This window comes from Xiphophorus couchianus, chromosome 14, assembly GCF_001444195.1.
Source record: "Xiphophorus couchianus chromosome 14, X_couchianus-1.0, whole genome shotgun sequence".
In the NCBI taxonomy this organism is placed as follows: Eukaryota; Metazoa; Chordata; class Actinopteri; order Cyprinodontiformes; family Poeciliidae; genus Xiphophorus; species Xiphophorus couchianus.
The window spans coordinates 2,067,141-2,085,887 of NC_040241.1; the positions used below are offsets into that span (position 1 = coordinate 2,067,141).

The 18,747-nt window shown below is 41.5% G+C and overlaps 1 protein-coding gene across 7 annotated transcripts in view; it reads right to left on the bottom strand.

Annotated features, from left to right (window-relative positions):
- The window catches only part of nrxn2b (neurexin 2b), an 811,562-nt gene that overhangs the window by 442,842 nt on the left and 349,973 nt on the right, over nt 1-18,747 (bottom strand). For all 7 annotated transcript variants that reach the window (XM_028038131.1, XM_028038134.1, XM_028038130.1 and 4 more), the window contains 4 exons: nt 17,852-18,013; nt 9,030-9,468; nt 5,773-6,156; nt 2,154-2,357 (listed from right to left, as the gene is read on the bottom strand). In XM_028038131.1, coding sequence (XP_027893932.1) covers nt 2,154-2,357; nt 5,773-6,156; nt 9,030-9,468; nt 17,852-18,013 — 1,189 coding nt within the window. The remainder of the gene's footprint in view (nt 1-2,153; nt 2,358-5,772; nt 6,157-9,029; nt 9,469-17,851; nt 18,014-18,747) is intronic.

Consider the following 18,747-nt stretch of genomic DNA (forward strand, 5'->3'; position numbering starts at 1 on the left):
ATCTCATTGGATGACTTAACGTTACCGCCTGACGCGCCTCTGTCATGCTCGTCAAATACTGACTTAGTGTATGAAAAGGTAGCAGGTCAGGCCCATCTCACCCATGTAAATATTCACTCTAATGAAACAATATGGAGCTAAATTAGTATAAAAAAGATACAACAAGATTTGTAAGTGGATGATATAATTAACAAATGTGTATGACACACTGTCAACATTCACATATGTGTACAGATGCACTGATCAGATATTAATATTAGTATCGGTCCCGATATTAAAAAACAATTCTACATGGGGTATCTGTGACAATGTTTATGATCCATAAGGGCAGATCTATTCAGTCTAATTCTATACTAATATGCGTGCTTTATTATTTATTTTATGTTATATTAACAATTGCACTTTCTGAATCATTTGAAAAGTTTGTTGCAGTTTATTATTTACTCTACATTGGCTGTTGTACTCTTAATTGCACTGACTAAATACATGAAAGCTGTTTTTCCATGTTGGACCTACCTTGTGAAGCTGTCGGTGTATTTAAGTGTGAATTATCAAAGAAATTTGTAATACAGCGCAGATATCCAAATATTACAGAAATAAAATTGTAATGCTGCATCGAAGGCAGAAGAAAGTCTCGGATATCTGAGCATTGGCATGGTTTATTGGAAAAATTTTACTTTTGGTTTGGCCCTGGAGCCGAAAACCATTGCATTAAAAGATGTGCACTCACGCAAGTTACTGTATTCTAAAACATATTAACTTTGTACGCTGTGCTCCTGCAATACACTAAGTTAAATGGAAAGGTTCTTCTTTTCCTGGAAAAATTTTTAAATCCCTGAAATCTAATGAGAGCAGCGGTGCCATCTTGTGGCAGCTCCATCATAGGCTGGACTGACTAATTTAGCTCCATAAAACAGAAATATAACTGGTCTGGCTTCCAGCAGTCCGCCTCTAATCCGCAACAGTCTAACTTCCAAAGTGTTCTCTTTGTAGGATTTCACTGACCTTTTCTTGGGAAAAAAAGGGGGCAAATTTTAGCTTATTTTAGAAGTTTCTCCACATTGAGCTGGTCGGTAATGAGAGAATTCATGAATTCAATTGCGAGTGAGAAGAAGTGAAACTGACCTTCCTCCCAGCTAACTCCATAAAAACATGGAGAGCGAGAGAGGGAAGGAGAAAGAGAGAGAGGAAGAGAAAGAGAGGGAGGGAGAGAGAGACAGGTGCAAGTCACCCTGAGGCTTTCAGAGACAGGCTGAAGGGTTGAGACCCAGGGCCAGGCCATGGATATTATTAGAGATGGATCTTTTTGACAAGGTTAGGAGATTGAGAACCTCTTGGAGGAGGAAAGAAAATACTGAATGGAGAGGGATTGAAGAATATGAAGAGAAATTACAGGAGGGTGGCTCACCTAGTGGACCAAATGCAAGGGATGCTTTTATATGCAAGATTTTTCTCTTTTAGCAAAAATGCAATCAGTGGAGGAAAAGTTTCTAGATTTTTTTGCTCAGTGTTCTTTATTCATTTTGTCTTTGGGGTGTTTTGCCCCGAATTAGGCAAAACGCCTGTGAGATATAGATTTAAAGTCACTCATTGTCATTCGACCAAAACATTTATTTAAAATTTACAATTGGGAAACTACATAAACATCAGAACCTTCTTATGACTGCTACCTATCTATTTTGAATATCATTGATGATGAGCTCCAAGTGTTTGAAAGACCTCAATGCCATCACCCTAATCTTTAGCTTTCTTTGTTGCAATTGGCCTTTTTTTTTTTACTCTGGCTGCTCCAGTTAACACTTAAATAATTACTACATTAGTTGATTATTTCATAATTGATCCGATTTTATTTGGGCCGTCCAACTCCAAAGCATGAAAAGACTTCCAGCCAGAATAAATATGATGGGAAAATTACAATTTTATGCTAACCCATACACCTTGGACTTAACAGCGTAAAGTAGACATTACAAAAATAAACAGGCACACCGGTAGACATGTGTGTCTATTTTAGGTAATGAACTATTAAATATTTTTGCATTGTCAAATTTAGAAACTTTTCTCCATCATTTAACAAGAATCTGATATTTAACAAATAGTCAGTACGAAAAGGACGGGGGGAAGAAAATGGAAGACGGAGAATGAAAACGTCTTACCGAGGTTGACAGTGAGTTTGACCCGGCCTCCGTCCAGCTCCAGGCGCAGGGTGTCCGCCGACTCTTTAGAGGTGGTGGCCATGAGCAGGCCGTACGCCCGCTGTGACATGAAGCGCAGCGCCACGTCCTCGGCCTCTGTGTGCATGGTGATGGGCATGATGATCTTCAGGTACATGCTGCCGTCGTAACTCAGAACGGTTGCCTCTGCACAACAACAGACACGGACGGAGCTGGGCTCAAACCAGCAACTCACCAGTTACAGAAGAAACTCCTGTAACTGGTGAATTGCCACCATCACCAATGCAACCAAATAGTTTCAGTCGTTACATTAGCATCTCGGACTGACAATCTTGGCAGTGATCTGACAAGAAGCCAAATGGCTGCTGATAGCTTGAGGAAAACTGCAGAGTCACTATTAGGGAGGTAGAAATCTATGGCATCACATTTGTGCCAAAAACCCGTGGAGCGTATTAGGCAATCACAACATTGCATTTATTAAAAGACAGAGCGTATTCCCAGGCCCATGAACGCAGCACAGCAAGTAGCAACAATAAAGAGTACTAGTACACTAGTATACTATTACAAGGGTACTCACCCATTGACACATGGGTGTATACTATTACTAGGGTACTGGTACAGTAAGTAACAATAACGGGTACTAGTACCAGTACTAATACTAGTGTACACTAGTACTAGTATACTAGAACTACTGAACTAGAGTACCAGTACGGGTAGACCAGTGAACTAATAAATTAATAAATTAGTAAAGTTTAACTTTAGTCCTGAATCATTTGATTGGCCAGACTTTTTAGGACTTCCACCGTTAGACTTGGTCTTAACTGTAGAAGAAGAAGAGAATGACGTGGATTCAAAACATAGAAGAGGAGGATGAAGAAGAACAATATGAAGGTAACAAAAAGAAGTTAGCTATTTGTAGCACTTGTTTTAAGCTGGGACATTTATTTTGGTAGGTAGCTGGTGACATCTTTAAAGAATTAGCCAGAGACTTGTAGCCAGGGTGTAGCTAAAGTTACTTTTTGCTAGTGTGCTAGTGCACTAGTACTCTCGATTGTTACTTACTGCTTGGCGTGTTGCATTCATGTGCCTGAGAATACGCCAGCGATCAGAGATATATGCTCTCTCATTTAATAAACCACGTTGTTGTGGTGGCTTAATACGCTCCATGGGTTTTTGGCACAAATGTGATGCCATACAAATTGGGGGGGGGGGACAACTAAGTAGTACACTCCATAAGTCTGTCCTTTCCTGCGACAAGAAGAAAGCCACTGTTCATGTGGAGCATTATGAGAGACAATTTGAGGCTAACATTTATTTATATCAGATCTAAATCCAACTGAGAGGCTGCTGTAAGACTGAAAAATCTAATTATCAGGGATCCTCTGTATCCAATTGAACTGAGTTGGATCTGTTTTCCAGAGACATATTAACAAAAGGATGTATAAGCTTCAATAGCCTCGTGTTGGTCTGCAAGGTCTAACAAAAGGGCCAGAAAAACTGCAGAAATAAGATCAAACACACATTGCATTCATCTCTCCATCTTTACAATTACAGTGTAATACTGACTTATAAGAGCAGAGAGATTTGTGTTTATTTCTGATTGCATTTCAGAATACGGGGACAAAATGTCAAGCACTCCTTGTTTTTGATTTCCAGAAGGGACACTTTAAATTTGACATGCAGCTGGGATTAATGCACTTATAATGAAAGTTGCCTAGGAGACTGACAGTTCCCCTAAGGGCTGCTCTTATCTAGCATGGCGAATTCACATGTTTCACCACAGCCTGACGTGAGTCACTCACATCAGGTGTTCGCACGTAGAGCACGAGTACATCATGTTCTAAGACGGGAATAAAAATCCCAGTTATGAGCCAAGATTCAGGTAAAAACAGAGTGCTGAACAAAACCACCTTCTGGCAAACGTACAGCTCAAAACGATACAAATAATAATCATTTTGCAGCATTAAGAAGTCTGATTTCTTCAGGCAGCCCTCAACACCGTCCTCTGTTGTTTCTAAGTCGGTCTGTTTTGGTCTGTCTGTGGACAAATGTAATTCCCTGACACAACGTTGGTGTGTGGGTGGTTGTTAGAAAACTGTCTTGCTCCCGCGGTAACACTGAACACCACTAGATGGCAGAAGAGCGATGCGGAAAACCCCACCTGCGATCCGAGAACCAGAGGACTAAACTGCGAACATATCACCCTTCAAAATGAAGAAATGTCATCGTCTGCTTCAGCTGTCTTGATTTGAATCCAATCTCTGTTTCCCTCATTACCTTCCTTGTCCCTCAAACTCTTGATACTGCCATGCCTCGCTCGCCTCCACAGACGCGCAAAAGGAAAAGAGAAAGAAAGGAAGAAAAAAAAAAACCAAGACTGATCTTCACAGAGCTGCTAAGAAGCAATATGGTCCTATTTGACTAGCTCACCCTGCGGCCCCCGTGGCATATCACCCCCCACCCACCCGCCTTGGTTTGTATGACAGGCACAGATGGTGGCAATAAGCCCGGCTGCACTGCCACACTGCTGCCAACCTCCCAGCCTGGCCCCCGCTCAACCACCAGACCCCCACTGCAACTGAGCCTCGGGCGGCAATCGGTTCAGACACAACTCCCTCTGGAGCTTTCACTCCCACTATAACAGCAGCCACTTAATTATGTCAACGAGCAGGGCAAAAAATATATATACAGTATTTACTTATAAGCAATAAAATGCCGTTGAAATGGGTATTGTTTGACTCTCCAAACCTGACCATTTCAAAACTTTTTCTTTAAGAGGCAGTATTATGTGTTCTCCAGCCACTTAGTGCCATTTCATAGAACAGTCAGTTGTTACAAAAATGCTGTATCAAATATGACTGAAAAGAGATTTGACTTCACCTTGAAATTGGGCCTCTGTCTCTTTAAGAAGCTTCTACTCTTTCTGAAACTCTGCCTTCAGAAAGTCATCACAACATGGCTCCTCTATTAACCCTTTAACAACGTTTTTACCAGTGTTGCCCTGAGAAGTAGCTCATCTAACGAGCTCAGCAGGTCCACCAGGTGTTTGCTAATTGCTGCTGGCTAGTCTGAAGGAGCTGAGTGGGGAAGTTGCAGTGGAGGGCTGCTCTGTGAGGCAAAAGCTCAGAAAGTTGAAAACTGGGAAGCTTTGAAGGCAGCGCAAGTTTCACCCTGGCTTTTTGCACAGCTGAATGGTTGCCATGGGAGATTAACATATTTGTCAAACATGCATTAACGAATTAAGGCAACACTCCAGGTATGATTTTGATGAGGGAATAGCATTATAACATGATGTGAAACTCAAAACGCTCCTCTTTGGACCTACAGTTTCCAAGTTGCCTACTCAGCTCCTTCAGACTAGCTAGCAGCAAATAGAAAACACCTGGGGGAACCGCAGGGTTTTTAAAGAGACAGAGGCCCAATTTCAAGCCAGTAAATTGCTATATCAAATTTGTTTTTAGTCATGTTTGACATATTTATAACAGCAGAAAGTGACATTAGTTACTTGATTGATGCTATAAAATGATATTATGTGAACATATAATACTGCCCCTTTAAAGTCTGTAAATGCCCTGGTAATTTTTTTTTATCCCATTCTTACCTATCTCACAGTTGGTACCCAGGTATCCTGTGCCAGTGCAATCACATATGTACCGGTTCCAACCCTCCTTGCACAGGCCACCGTTGCCACACGGGGCACTGCTGCAGCGCTTCTGCAGCTCGCGGGTGCAGAAGCTGCTGACGCCCAGAGCGCTCTGGATCTCAGACAGGCGGCGGACGTCGCGGCTCTTGCCGTCAATGAACAGGTCGCGGACGCAGCCGACGTATCCGTAGTTCAGGAGCGCCGTCCAGACCTCTGGCGGCAGGATGAGGTCCGACTTGGACTCGGGCAGTCCGCCCAGGTACATGTCACTGTCCAGGTCCAGGATCTCACTGCCCTCTGGGGACAGGAATGGCATGCTGCGGCTGTTGACGGAGATAGACCCTAAAGAAGACCAACACAGACAAGGACACTAGTTAGAGTTAAGTAATGAGAGGAAAATATCTCCTATACGAACGAGGGAAATTAATAATCTGCTGTTTATTACTTTCTATTATATAATTTTAGACAAAATTTAATTTATGTGTTTTACTGTAGAACAACCCATAAAAATGACTAACTTTTTTCCGGAGAGGCTGGAAAAAAAAAAAAAAGCAAGTGGGCGAATAAGTGCGAGGGGCCAGGAGGTGGAAAAATTAAGGTCGCACAACTAAGACAGAAGAAAGAAAAGGGAAACAGGATAGATGACAGAAGACGGGGTGAGCACATGTGTGTGTCTAATGTCTCTATAATAGGCTAAATAGAAGAGAAGGGAAGCAGAATGCAGCAGGGAGTGGGTGAAACAAAATGCCTCCTCTCCTTCTGTGATTAACGACTCCATCTTAATTTTCTATTAAAAGCCAATTACAGCAGAAGCAGCGCTGGGATCGCATGCGCGCACGTACACACCGGCGCTCCTTCACACCCTTTCTCATTATGCCGCACCATTAGGAGGAGGTATCATGTCCACAAGGTGCTTTAACGCCTACGGATCACTCATCAGACGCCACGGATTGAAGCGTACTCCTGGTTGAGTCCAGAGGCATCTCAAGACATCACAGCCATGAAAAGCACAGATACTTTAAGTTGTAACATGAACAGAATGTGTCATAACTGTCTGTGGGAAACAGATTTGCCTATAATCATGCACTCCTAATCTGATGATCTAGCTACATTTTGTCCTTATACTTAGGGATGAACGATATATCGGCATCAACATCGGTAATGGCCGATGTTAGACTTACCGGTATTAGTCCGATAAGTATAAATGTGCCGATATTAATAACCAATATTTATTTACATCTTGTTGCTGTTTGTGTTTGGCATTTGTTTGGGATTGTAACAGTAGCTGCATTTCCATGAACCATAGAACTGCACAAATTGAAATAGTGAAAATAAACCCACCCAATCGAAACATGGCACTTTTGAAAAACCCAAGTTTTCAATAAATCGTTTTTTGTTTTTGTTTGCACTAGTATGTTCTTTCAGCCGTACCGAAGCAGAAGTATTTCAAAAACTACAATGGAATTTTTTTTTTCATGTCACACAAGTCACATGATCAAAAGCTGGATGTTACTAAGGGCAAAAACCTAGAAGAAAACGACAGGAAGTAGTAAGAGGATGATGGTTTGTTTTTATGTTTTTCAGACAATGTGCAACTGTTTACATCCGTCGCCGCCATGATTTTTAATGACTTGTCACAAGAACAACCTTAATCAAGTGTGATTTTAATTTCTATTCTTATTTAATGGAAACACCGCAATTACAAATTTCGCTTTTTTTCACACTAGCAAAACATTGACAAGGACTTGCGCACATTTGTAATGGAAATGCAGCTAGTGATTCAGATGGAGCACAGGATTTGTGTGTGTTTATCTTAAACAGAGAGACAATGGTCAGTGTGTTGTAGTTGTTTTTTCATGTTGTTAAAAAGTAAGGAAATACTATTGATAAATATCTGTTATTGACCATAACACCAATTTTAATATCGATATTGAACTAAAATGTAACTTTTTATATTAGTGCGTTCCTGCCCTTATGCTCCAGCACTCTCATTTCTGCTTTGAGTTAACCATCCACATTTGGCACAACCATCCAGCCTCTTCTCGTTAACCCAGTGGGACCCTGTGTTCTGTTTAGATGTTAATAATTCTATTTTTTTCTTTTGCCATTTTTCTTTGCAAATTTCTGACAAATATTGTCTCCTGTCGCTGCCAGTTTGTCTTTCATTTCTTTTGTCATACACATTGCTATTTTCAAAGCGTGCTGCTTTGAGCATTATGTCCCAGCGCTTTGATGTCTTTCTTGGACGACCCGGCCCTTTCTCTTTGAAATATGCTCCTTTTTTTCTGCACTTCCTCCAGATTGTAGGCACACCTCACTGTGAACAACTCGACAACATTAACACCTGGAACCATGTTTACTATCAGGTAGCCAAAGAAATTTGGTTTGTGAACCACCATCGGCTCATTTTTAATCAACTTGATCAGGCAGGACGTGTGATTGGCTACAGCACAGTGTATATTACAGCAACTCTTCAGTGTGGATGTCGTAACTGAGTGAAAACTCCAAGTTAACTTTGTTCAGTAATGATAAAATATTTTATCACAACTACATGAAAGTACATGAAAGGAAACTGTACTTTGTAAGACATGGCAGCAGACTGCGGGACAGCGAGAGAAAGCAAAACTCACTACACATAAAAGCTGTGTAGTGCTGTGTGGAGGTAAATATAAAGATGTAAAACACAGAGACAGTGAAAGATCACCTTAATCCTGTCTTGACATATTTTCTTAGATTGTAGATGTTGTAATGTTACCCAGTCTCTTACTGCTGATTTTTCTAATTTCTTTTTTACCTCTTCTTGAAATAACTTTGGTATTCTGTTGTTTCTTAAAACTGTTGTTTATGTTAAGCCTACATTTCTAGCTGCTTATGTGAATAATATGTGCATTTATTGTCTGTTTGGGCAGTTGCTAGCCTGTTATGCAATAAACACCCTTCAGCAATAAAGTATGTTCTATTCTGTCCTAAGAGACACCATTAGTTCATTTTTTAAAAATTTCACTAAATTTCCAAAGCAAGAATATTCCACTATGGTACTGTCAACTTACATTTGGTCTTTCAAGCAATTTAAATGTCTCTTCTTGCATGTGTGCTACATACATAGACTGTAATCATCACATTTTCCAGTAACACTACAACAACAAAAAAAACACAACAACTCCTACTCTCTGCAGCTCTAGATTATTTCTCTCCGGCTCATCCTGCTTCCTCACCTTTCCTCCCTTCCCTCTGGAAATCCACATGGCACCATTCTCCGTCATTGACCTTCTTGTTGCTGGCCTTGAGCTTTGTTTTTCCAGAGCCCATATCGATCAGCAGGTACAAATACCCGTCCAGCAGCTCCATAGCAAAGTAATCGGTCTTCAGTTCCCTCCCGGGCTTCTGCTCTTTGGGCCCCTGAGGACGTCCGTGGCTGAACAGCAGCAGTCCGCTGGGCTCGGTGGTGCGGAAGTCGAAGGAGATGGAGCCCGTCTTCTTGGTGTTCCACTTTGGCAGCGAGATGAAAGCTTCGGGAGCTTCAAACGTGACGGGGTCGAGAGCCGCCACGTCCTCGCAGCGGAATACCAGGTCGCCGTGCAGCGTGATCTTAGGGTCGCGGTCGATGGCCAGCCGGGAGAGCTCCAGCTTGAAGTCGTTGTTCTTGTACACCACCTGTAGGAGACATAGCACAACAGGGTTTGGCACTTAGCCACTTTTTATATTTAAAATGGCTACAAATTCAACTACAAATTGCAAAAAAAAAGAGTTTAATTAGCTCATTTTCTCCTTTATGAAGAAATTTTATGTGTGCAGCGTTTCATGTGAGGCCACTTTTTCTTCTTCTTATTATTATTATTAAACATCATAAACATCAATCTGCCAATGGGGCTGGAACGGAAATTGGTCACTTGGCTATAATCTCATGTATTTGCATGTAAATGTTAATTAATATGTAATGTCCCCATTTTTATTTTAAAAATAGATTTGAAATAATCAATAACAACAACAACAAAAAAAACTATTAACGTGTGTGTGGCCAAAACTCAAATCTTTGTTCGGTATAATATGAACAGACAGACTGACAGCTCTGGTGGGGGTAGCCAATCAGATTCCGAGGGTAGCCAGGGTGCCCAAAGTAGCTGAATGGGTAAAAAAGGAAAGAGTTTCTCTTGGCTTTTTAGTTCAGAACTTGCATTAGGTGAACAGAACCTCTAACGAGACATCTAAGTCAGATAAATGTTAGGTTTACTGACGCTGAATTATTTGTTGAGGAAAAAGCCTTTTTGCCTCAAACTCAAACGGCGAGTGACCACTCGGGGCAACGCGTTATCCGAGACGTGCCTTCATTCATTTTAATGCTGACAGTCAGGGCTGTGTGTTTTGGGGGGGCGGGGGGGGGGGGGGCACATCAATCCGCGATTAACACTTTATGAACCCCTCACTGTTTCTCCAAAAAAACAGAAAATGTGCAGACCATTTTGTTGCACCAACGAAACCCAGCTCAGGGACCGAAGCGACAAAATAAATTACGAGACAATGCGCAAAAATAATAAATAAAGGCTCTGGGGGAAATCCAAAAGCAGACTAGCGTGAACGTTGCCTGTAGCCTAAAGGTCTCCGAATGCCTTTGATGGAGCACAGCTTTATTGTTTGCGCTTTAACTGTGTGAACCTCTGCGCCTTACCGAGTGTATTCAGAACAAATTAGCAGCTGCAGGCGAGATAAACTCTTGTCTTCTTAGTTTTGACTTTGTTTTCATTTGTTGCGCACACAGTACACAGCATTCCACAGACCATCCTCAAGGCAACACTGCGAAAAACGCTGAGATTTCTCAGTTGTTGTTTTCTTCCTGTTCCACTCCTCGTGCTCACTCACACCTACACAAACCCGGTAAGAGTCATCCGAGTGGAAGAATGCCTTTTCTACATTCCCTTGATTTTTTTGTTTGTTTGTTGTTTTTCTTATGCCGGTATCCAAGCTACAACGTTAAGGAGGTTGTTTTGTTGCTGCAAAATCACAGGGAAGGAACCTGCTCTTTCTACCTGATTAGTGATAGTGTTGAGTTTGTGGAGATTATGCAGCAGGCGAGGCCTAAACAGAGGGATGTCATAGATTAGCAGGTAAAAAGTTGGAATTTGATCAGAACGCAGGTGAGGCAAAAATTTCTAATGGAGCGTGTTCTCAATTCAGCCGTACCGTACCTTGATTACCACTTCTCTTTTTGGGTAGAAAGGGAAGGAAATATTAGGGTGACACTCATAAATCGACAATGATTTCTTTAACCCTTCCAGACTGAACGGATCGGGGACGACACAGCCAAATTTGCAGTACCGTAATTCCGCGACACTTTGAGCTGGCTGAAAAATTCCAACGGTTTCTGAAAGGGGAGACGTTGCACTTTTCAATATTATTACGGTAATTTCACTCCCGACGTAGCACGGAGGGAAATCAATCTGAGGGGCACTCTTTTAGTAGACGGTATATTGCGAAAATAACTGCAAGATATTGAAAGTCGGATAAAGGGGCAAATATATTTACTCACAGGGCAGTTAAAGAACTTCGTACAGTTAAAATAAGTAAAAAAATATCCAGGGAGAGATTTGAAACGAAGAACTCAAGTGGTTAATTTTGTGTGATTGGCTGATACTTTTATGAGAAACTGCTCTTATGTACCTTCACGAATGTCGGAAAATCCTCCACTGTCCCCTTTTGCGCTGAGAGACGACTGGCTGATAAAATTACTCACCAGGTCACATCATTACAGGCGTAGTTAACAATACTCATCCCACCTCTTGTAAGAGTCTCTCTCTCTATTTCACCTCTCTCTCTCAAGCCAAAGACAGAATGTTCAGCAAGAGCACTTCAATGGTAGTTTATTCTTGAACTTAAGGCTGCTTTGATCATCTTCTCAATTGGCAGCTCCACCGCAAAGTACTGTACACCTCCTAATGTTGTCATTAGCAAAGATTAGTCCTGGTAATTAGCCACGATAACACTAAAACTGGCAGCTAATAAGGCGTGAACTTGCCTGAGATAATGTGTAAAGAAATAAAAAAAAAAAAAAAAAAGAGTGCAAAGGAGGGAAAAGCTTTAAGAGGAAGGTAAATATTCATGTGTGTCTTCGGGTTTTTATTTTAGTTTCCACAAAAGTCAGCCTGGTAGGATTCATTTTACAGTGACACAAAACAACCTTGAAGTTTGCTCTTAAGTTTTTGATGAGCATGGTTGATGAGAGCAGCTACACTCCAGGAACATCAAAATGAGCGATGAATAGCATTGGTCATCTCATTATTTTATTTGTTTGTTTTGCAGTTGCTTTCTTAACACCACCAACTCTTAACTTCTGTAATTTTCTTTGCTTGAATTCGGTACGTATGGAAAGTGTACACAGAAAGCTGTTAAATCTGGTTTAATCCAAGTTTTGTTCATTTGCCTAGAAATTCTAATGCAGACCATAAAATGAAACTCTGGTCCGCCTAAAAACCTCAGTCTTCGTTTCTGTTGAAGTGCGGTTCAAATGCATATGTGAATGCCAAGTGGGCCAGAAACTGCTCCAAAAGCAGGAAGCGGACTACAGCGCAGAGCATTCTGGGTAAATACAACCAAAACAAATGCGCTAGTAGGAGAAACGGCTCATGGTTTATTACCAATGACAAAGCAGAACTCCTACAACCGATAGAATCTGACGCCACTCCGTTTTCGCTTACATTTGAAGAAGGAAGTTGCACTCATGTCTTCTTCAGAGGTTTTCAGGTTGCTTCCTGCTGTGGTTCCTGCTGCAGCGCCACCACAGGTTAGGAGGTGAGCAGTTTTTGGTCCTCACTTGAACCAGATCTACCAGAAAACTGCCTAAGAGAGAGGCTCTAAATGTGACCCAAGAACCATTTCTCCAGTTTAAAGAGAGTGATCCGAAAAACAGAAAGTATTGGCAGTTGGATGGAAAGAACAAGTAGACTGAGTTACTAGAGTTGCTGATGCTTCTGTAAACCAGAATTCTAAATAAGGTTTTGCAGAACGCCATTCAGCGAACCTTGAAGTAGAGAGACTAGAGCAGCAGAGGGCCACTTCTGTCAACTAACATACCTCTGGTAGCCTCATCCTGACAAGAAATGCAAGTAAAAGTTAACTTGTGGTGTCTATGAGCTGCTGGTGGACGAGCTCTAGTAGATTTTATAGAGCAATGAACGTGAGACTAGAAGGAACTGCAGATAAGAAGAAAGCACATCAATGTGAAAAAAAGAGGACAGAATAAAAGAGAAAAAAAATAGTAGGAGCGAGTGAGGGCAAAGATGAGGGCAAGCGCACTCACCCAGTGCACAGAATCAATCGAAGAAATCAATTTTTAATTTGCCCATCAGGATGGAGGAGCAGGTTGTACCAAAGACTCTGCTATGGACTTAATTACACAAAACCGTCTCCCTGCGAAAAAGGGAAAAGATGAGAGGCCGAGAGAAGAAGAAGGGACAGAGACAAGCAGAGAGAAATACAGGAGGCGTGACAAGGACAAGCAGGAGCGCGGGCGCTGATGGAGCGGCTGGTGTGAAATGGGTGATAGCAAGGTCAGTGACTGGGAGAGTAATAGAGCGTCAGAGGTTTCAGGGGAGGGACAGATGGTGACACACAGAAGAAGAGTCGGTGGAAACAAGACCCAGGGAAAGAGAGAGACCTGATTTCACGCTCCACCTCTCTGGGAGGAGGCTCGAAAACATACACGCACCAAGTACATCACATGGAGTATGATCATAGCATGTGGGGTGACTTTGAACACACACACACACAAACACACGCACACACACACACACACACACACACACACACACACACACACACACACACACACACACACACACGAAGAAGCACAAACACCAGCCCACCAAATAAAAAAATAAAAAAACTTCATATGACTTCAGTGTCTCTTTTGGTGCCTCTTTTTACTCTCCTCTTGCTGTGCTCTTCCTTTGGATTTGTGCTGCCTGGGGTGGAGGGAGGGGGGATCTGGCCAACCGTATCAAAGGCATTTGACCACGGTGGCGGCATGAAAGCCTTGCCCCGGACCATAACGCCAGTGATAATCCAAGCTGTGCCACAGAAGCAGCAGCACAGGATGAAACGCACTGCGGGTCTACACCCCCGCACTCACTCGCAGGTCTCCCTCCTCACTTTCAGCCGCTACAGTGCTACCTGGAGCTTCAAATCACTCTGATTGCAGGTTTTCTCAACGCCTTTCTTCGTGGTTGCCTCTCTGACTCAGCTCAGATCATGGAGTCATTAGAGCTTGACTGCAACTGAATTTGTCAGGCCATGAGGCACAAATCCTGGGAAAAAGAAGTGTAAGGCAGGTTTAAGGGTACGCCTTTACTTTCGGCGAATTCAGTGCTACCTGGAGCGCCAAGTCATTCCGAATGCAGGTTTTCTCAACACCTGGAAATACTTGTGTGGGTTCTTATTAAGAAACTTGGTTTCACTGGACTGAAAAAGAAATTCTCTTGGTTTAGTTTAGCGTTTATTGTAATCACGCATCTCTCAAAAAATTGGAACTAAGCACATAGAAAGAACTGGATGTTATCAGTGCTCACAAACAGGTGATTTAAAACAATTCTTTGTATTAATTTCTTAAAGTAAAACTGTTCTGATCTTTCATTGCCAGTTTGAGACATGACTTACTGCAGAAACACAAACCTGTTTGAAAAATGGCAGATCATATATGTTGTTTTCAGCAGGGGACATGCTGGAAGGTGCGTCGAAGCTATCGACAAATGGCAGAGCTAATTTTTTGCCTAGTGCATTTGATAACTTTGAAAAAATTTAGCGCATTTAGCTTCCCCTGAATGAATTTTCGCGGATAATTTTCAAATAACTAATCTAATTGGCTGTTTTGTAAACTTTCAATTCAACAAAGTTCGACATCTGTGTCAAAGTTTTGGTTATCGACTGTTAAGAATTCTTCTAGTAGTTGCACATTTGTAGTCACGCTCTTATTTTGAAGTGGGCGAACACTGTTTATTCAATGATTCCATTTCCTTTTCTTACAATCTCCACCAGTGATCCTGCGCAGCAAATGACATTTATTATGTATTCAAAATTGTTGCTGTAGAACTACAGCCTATAGATCTACTTTATGAATGTAAACTGTGGTCAATTGGGCAAAATTAGCAACAAAGTTAGCAATACTCAACAACGGTAAAGCTGAAACCGTGAGTGAAAGATCTGTTCCAAAGAATGACTTCCTGAGGCTCATGCCAAACAGGTAGGTGTGTAATATTGTAACCCTGTTGACAACAGTGTAATGTGTGACAAATGTTGGAAATCAATATGGCTAAATTTTAATGCTTCAACATTAGCTTCTGCTAAATAACATGTTGGCATAGTGCTTTAATACTAGTGGAACTAATGGTAATTACAGGTAAAGGTAATTGTATTTATATAGCACACTTTCAGCAACAAGGCAATACAGAGTGCTTTACAGGAACTAAACAAAAATACAAACAAAATAAACTAAAAAAAAGAGCAAAAGAAAAAAATAAAGCTAATAATGTTGCTCCAAAATAAATAAACTAGATACTTCTATTCTGGGTTGGTAGATAAGTATAAGTAAGTATCATCTGATCTGATTCCTTTTCTGGTTTGGAACAATAGGAGTCTAAAAAGTAGTTGTTAAGGTAATTTTTCTGGGTTCCGAGTTCTAATCCATGTATTGGGTAGCTAAATAAATGTAAGTAAGTATTTTCTGGACTTCTGGGTTGCTAGATAAGTATACGTAAGTATTCTCTGGATACTCGTATTCAGGGTTGGCAGATAACTATAAGTAAGTATCCTCTGGACTTCTGGTATGCTAGATAAGTACAAGTATTCTCTGGACTTTCTAAATATGCTCTAAATTTGTTAAAAGTAATGAGTACTCCACAGTTTCTAAGTAATAATAAAAACTAAATGTTCCTGTTCAGGAAGAATTTTTTCTGGATTCTAAGTTCGTTCTACTAATGTTTGTGTTTAGTGCTTTAGGATTAGCGCACCAAAAGTTTTTAGTTAGCTGTGTTTAAAGCGACTGCTTTCATTCAGTCACTACCCAGTGCTTGTGACCATAGATGAGGGCAGGAACATTGACTGACTGGAAAATCAAGAGCTTCATCTTTTAGCTCGGCTCTCTCTTCACCACAACAAACCAATACAGCACTTTCATCATTGCAGATGCTTCACAATTCTGCCTATTGATGCCCGTCTTTCTCTCATTCGTGAACAAGACCCCGAGATATTTAAAATTCCTCCACTTTGTACGGAACCTCATCCAAGATGCTTTTACATTAAACCCCCTACACTCTGATATTTTTGGAGTCATCTGATTGCCTAATGCGTGTAATTTAATGTCAGTGTAAATCGATCTGTTTTGTGAAGGCCTCAGGGGTTTGTTAGAAAACACTGGTGAACAAAAAGCACCCAGGGGACCAAAGAACTCAGCAACCGGGTCAGGGATGAAGTAGTGGGAAAATTTAAAGCAGGGCTTTATTCTAAATCACCAACAACAGCTTCGACGTCTCAAGGAGTTCCGTTCAATTTGTCATCTGAAGAAAGAAAGATTACAACAAAACTACAAACTTGCCAAGAGAGGGACATTCAGCTAATGTGACAAGCTAGGCATGCGGTGCAGTAGCCAGAGAAGCAGCTCATAATAACTCTGGGGGAGCTTCAGGCATCTACAGTTAATGTTGCTAGTTGCACACACCACAAATCTGGACTTTATGGGAGTGGAAAGAAGGAAGACATTGTTAAAAGGAAGATATAACAAGTCTTGTGTTAAGTCTGCTACCGAAGGGGCACCGCAAACGTGAAAAAAAAACAACCAAACAAACAAAAAAACTAAATGGGTTATGTACAAAAGAGATCACAAATTCACTTCTTAGGCCAGATGTCAAATGCCGTGTAGTGGAAAACTAATACCGCAAATCACCCTTCACTGTGGCGTATCAAGGCATTGTCCCTATTTCCAGAGGGACAATGAAACTAGTCAGAGTTCATATGAGGATGGACAAAGCTGAACACACAGCAATACTGGAGGTACTGCAGACAGAGACATAACCACTCTCTGGAACATTTTTGATCGAATCATATTTATGGGTTAGTCGGAAAATATCTCCAGTCTCAAAAATTAAAGTTGTGGCAACAGAAAGCCCTACAACTCCATTTCCATTTCGCTGTCTAACACCGCTTATTTGTCTTCAACTCCTGTTCTTCCTGTTTGCTATCTGTTTTCTCTCCCATTCTCTTCATCCTTTCCCTTCACCGTGCTCTGTCTGTTCACTGACTATAAATTCTGTCTTGTCCTGACGAGAGAGAGGATAGTTAAATGCCTTCGGAGGTTTAGGACTCACAGGGGAAGCTCCCGATGGCAAGCCAAATAATGAAAATGTAATTCTGAAGGCATAATTAAGTTAGAGATGATGTGATTGCTGTGTGAGCTGTTAAAAGCGATGGCAAAAGTAATTACTTATTCAATCAGCAAGGTTTTATGAGGATATAAGATAGTACCATGCTGCTTTGTGTCTATACAAGCCATTACATTTACAAGAGAACATCAGTTGGGGCCGTGATTGGTCTTCATGACAGCTTGTTCATCTTTGTGGTAAAACTTTGGCGGCATTAAAGCCATTTATGAACTGAACTGAATCCTATTGGTGGACGCTATAAAACCGGAATACGGCCGCTTCCCCCGTCAGCCTGTTGTGGCGTTATTAATTTCTGCTGAAGTGTTTGGTCTATACCGGGGTTAGAAAGTGCAAGAACAACCACAGAGGGAATAAACACTTGGAAAGCAATTCAGAATGTTGTGCATCTGACACCTCCCACTCCAACATATGGGAGTTAAATCTGCCCACGCTGATGAATCTCTAGAGACGGTGTCAGTCAACACAAAGGTGCTCACTGAAAAACGTGAGGATGACACTATTCTACGATCCAACATGTTCTCACTGCAACTGTGTTATGCTGCTATAATTGCATTTCACTGTGGAACCAAACAGACGTTGGCTGGTATTGTTCGATAAAACAAAAACAGACTCACATCTTTAAGGCAGCCCATAAAGTTGTTGCTGACTGGTGATCCAGGCAGGTCTGCCGTGTTGGGGCTTCCCCCGATGTAGAAGAAGTCATCGGAGCCCAACATGGTGTAGTCCTCCTGGGTGTAGCCAGTGGTGGTCAAAATACCATCCACAGAGATGGTCACCTAGTGCAGGCAAGAGAGACAGAAGTAGGAAGAGGGAACAATAGAGCAAGAGTAGAGAATGATAAGAGAGGAGAGAAATTAGAAGAAATGAAGGGGAGAAACAAGGAAGATTTTAGATTAAACGCCAGCGATGGGCAGGGCTGTGTCCTAGGGTGCATTGCTCTCTTTGGTGCTAGTCAGACTGAGGATTCTCACTGCAGAGTGCACTTGTTACAGTAAGGCTAAGCCGTGAACTCCAATGTACTGATTATTGACGGTGTTGGAAAAAGACGAAAGAGACAGTTTGCTTCAACTGGATTCTGGACTGCTTAAAAACAGGCTAGAAAACTTCAACCGGACAGGTACTATTTTTGTAATAACACTAATAATATCCACTATCAACTACCAAAAGTTCAATTAGTTCAATTCAATTAGGCTTAGGACTTGAAGCTCGTTCAACTTGTTTGCCAACAACCGAAGACGTATTTTGAACGTCTTCCTTCTCTCTCTTCTTTGCTGCTGTTCTGTGTCCATTTGGTACATTTACCATTTGGTAAATGTACCAAATATAAGCCATTTGATCTTTACAAGTGGCCCTGTGTTTTTTTTTTCTTCTTCTCTCCCATGCCTGGCATAGATATTCTATAACATTCCTTTGCTGAACCAGTTTTCATTTCAGGCGCTATCACTAAAAATAACTCCTGTCTCATTTTAATTGCCTCCAGACTCTTCATTCTCTGCAAGGTTACACGTTC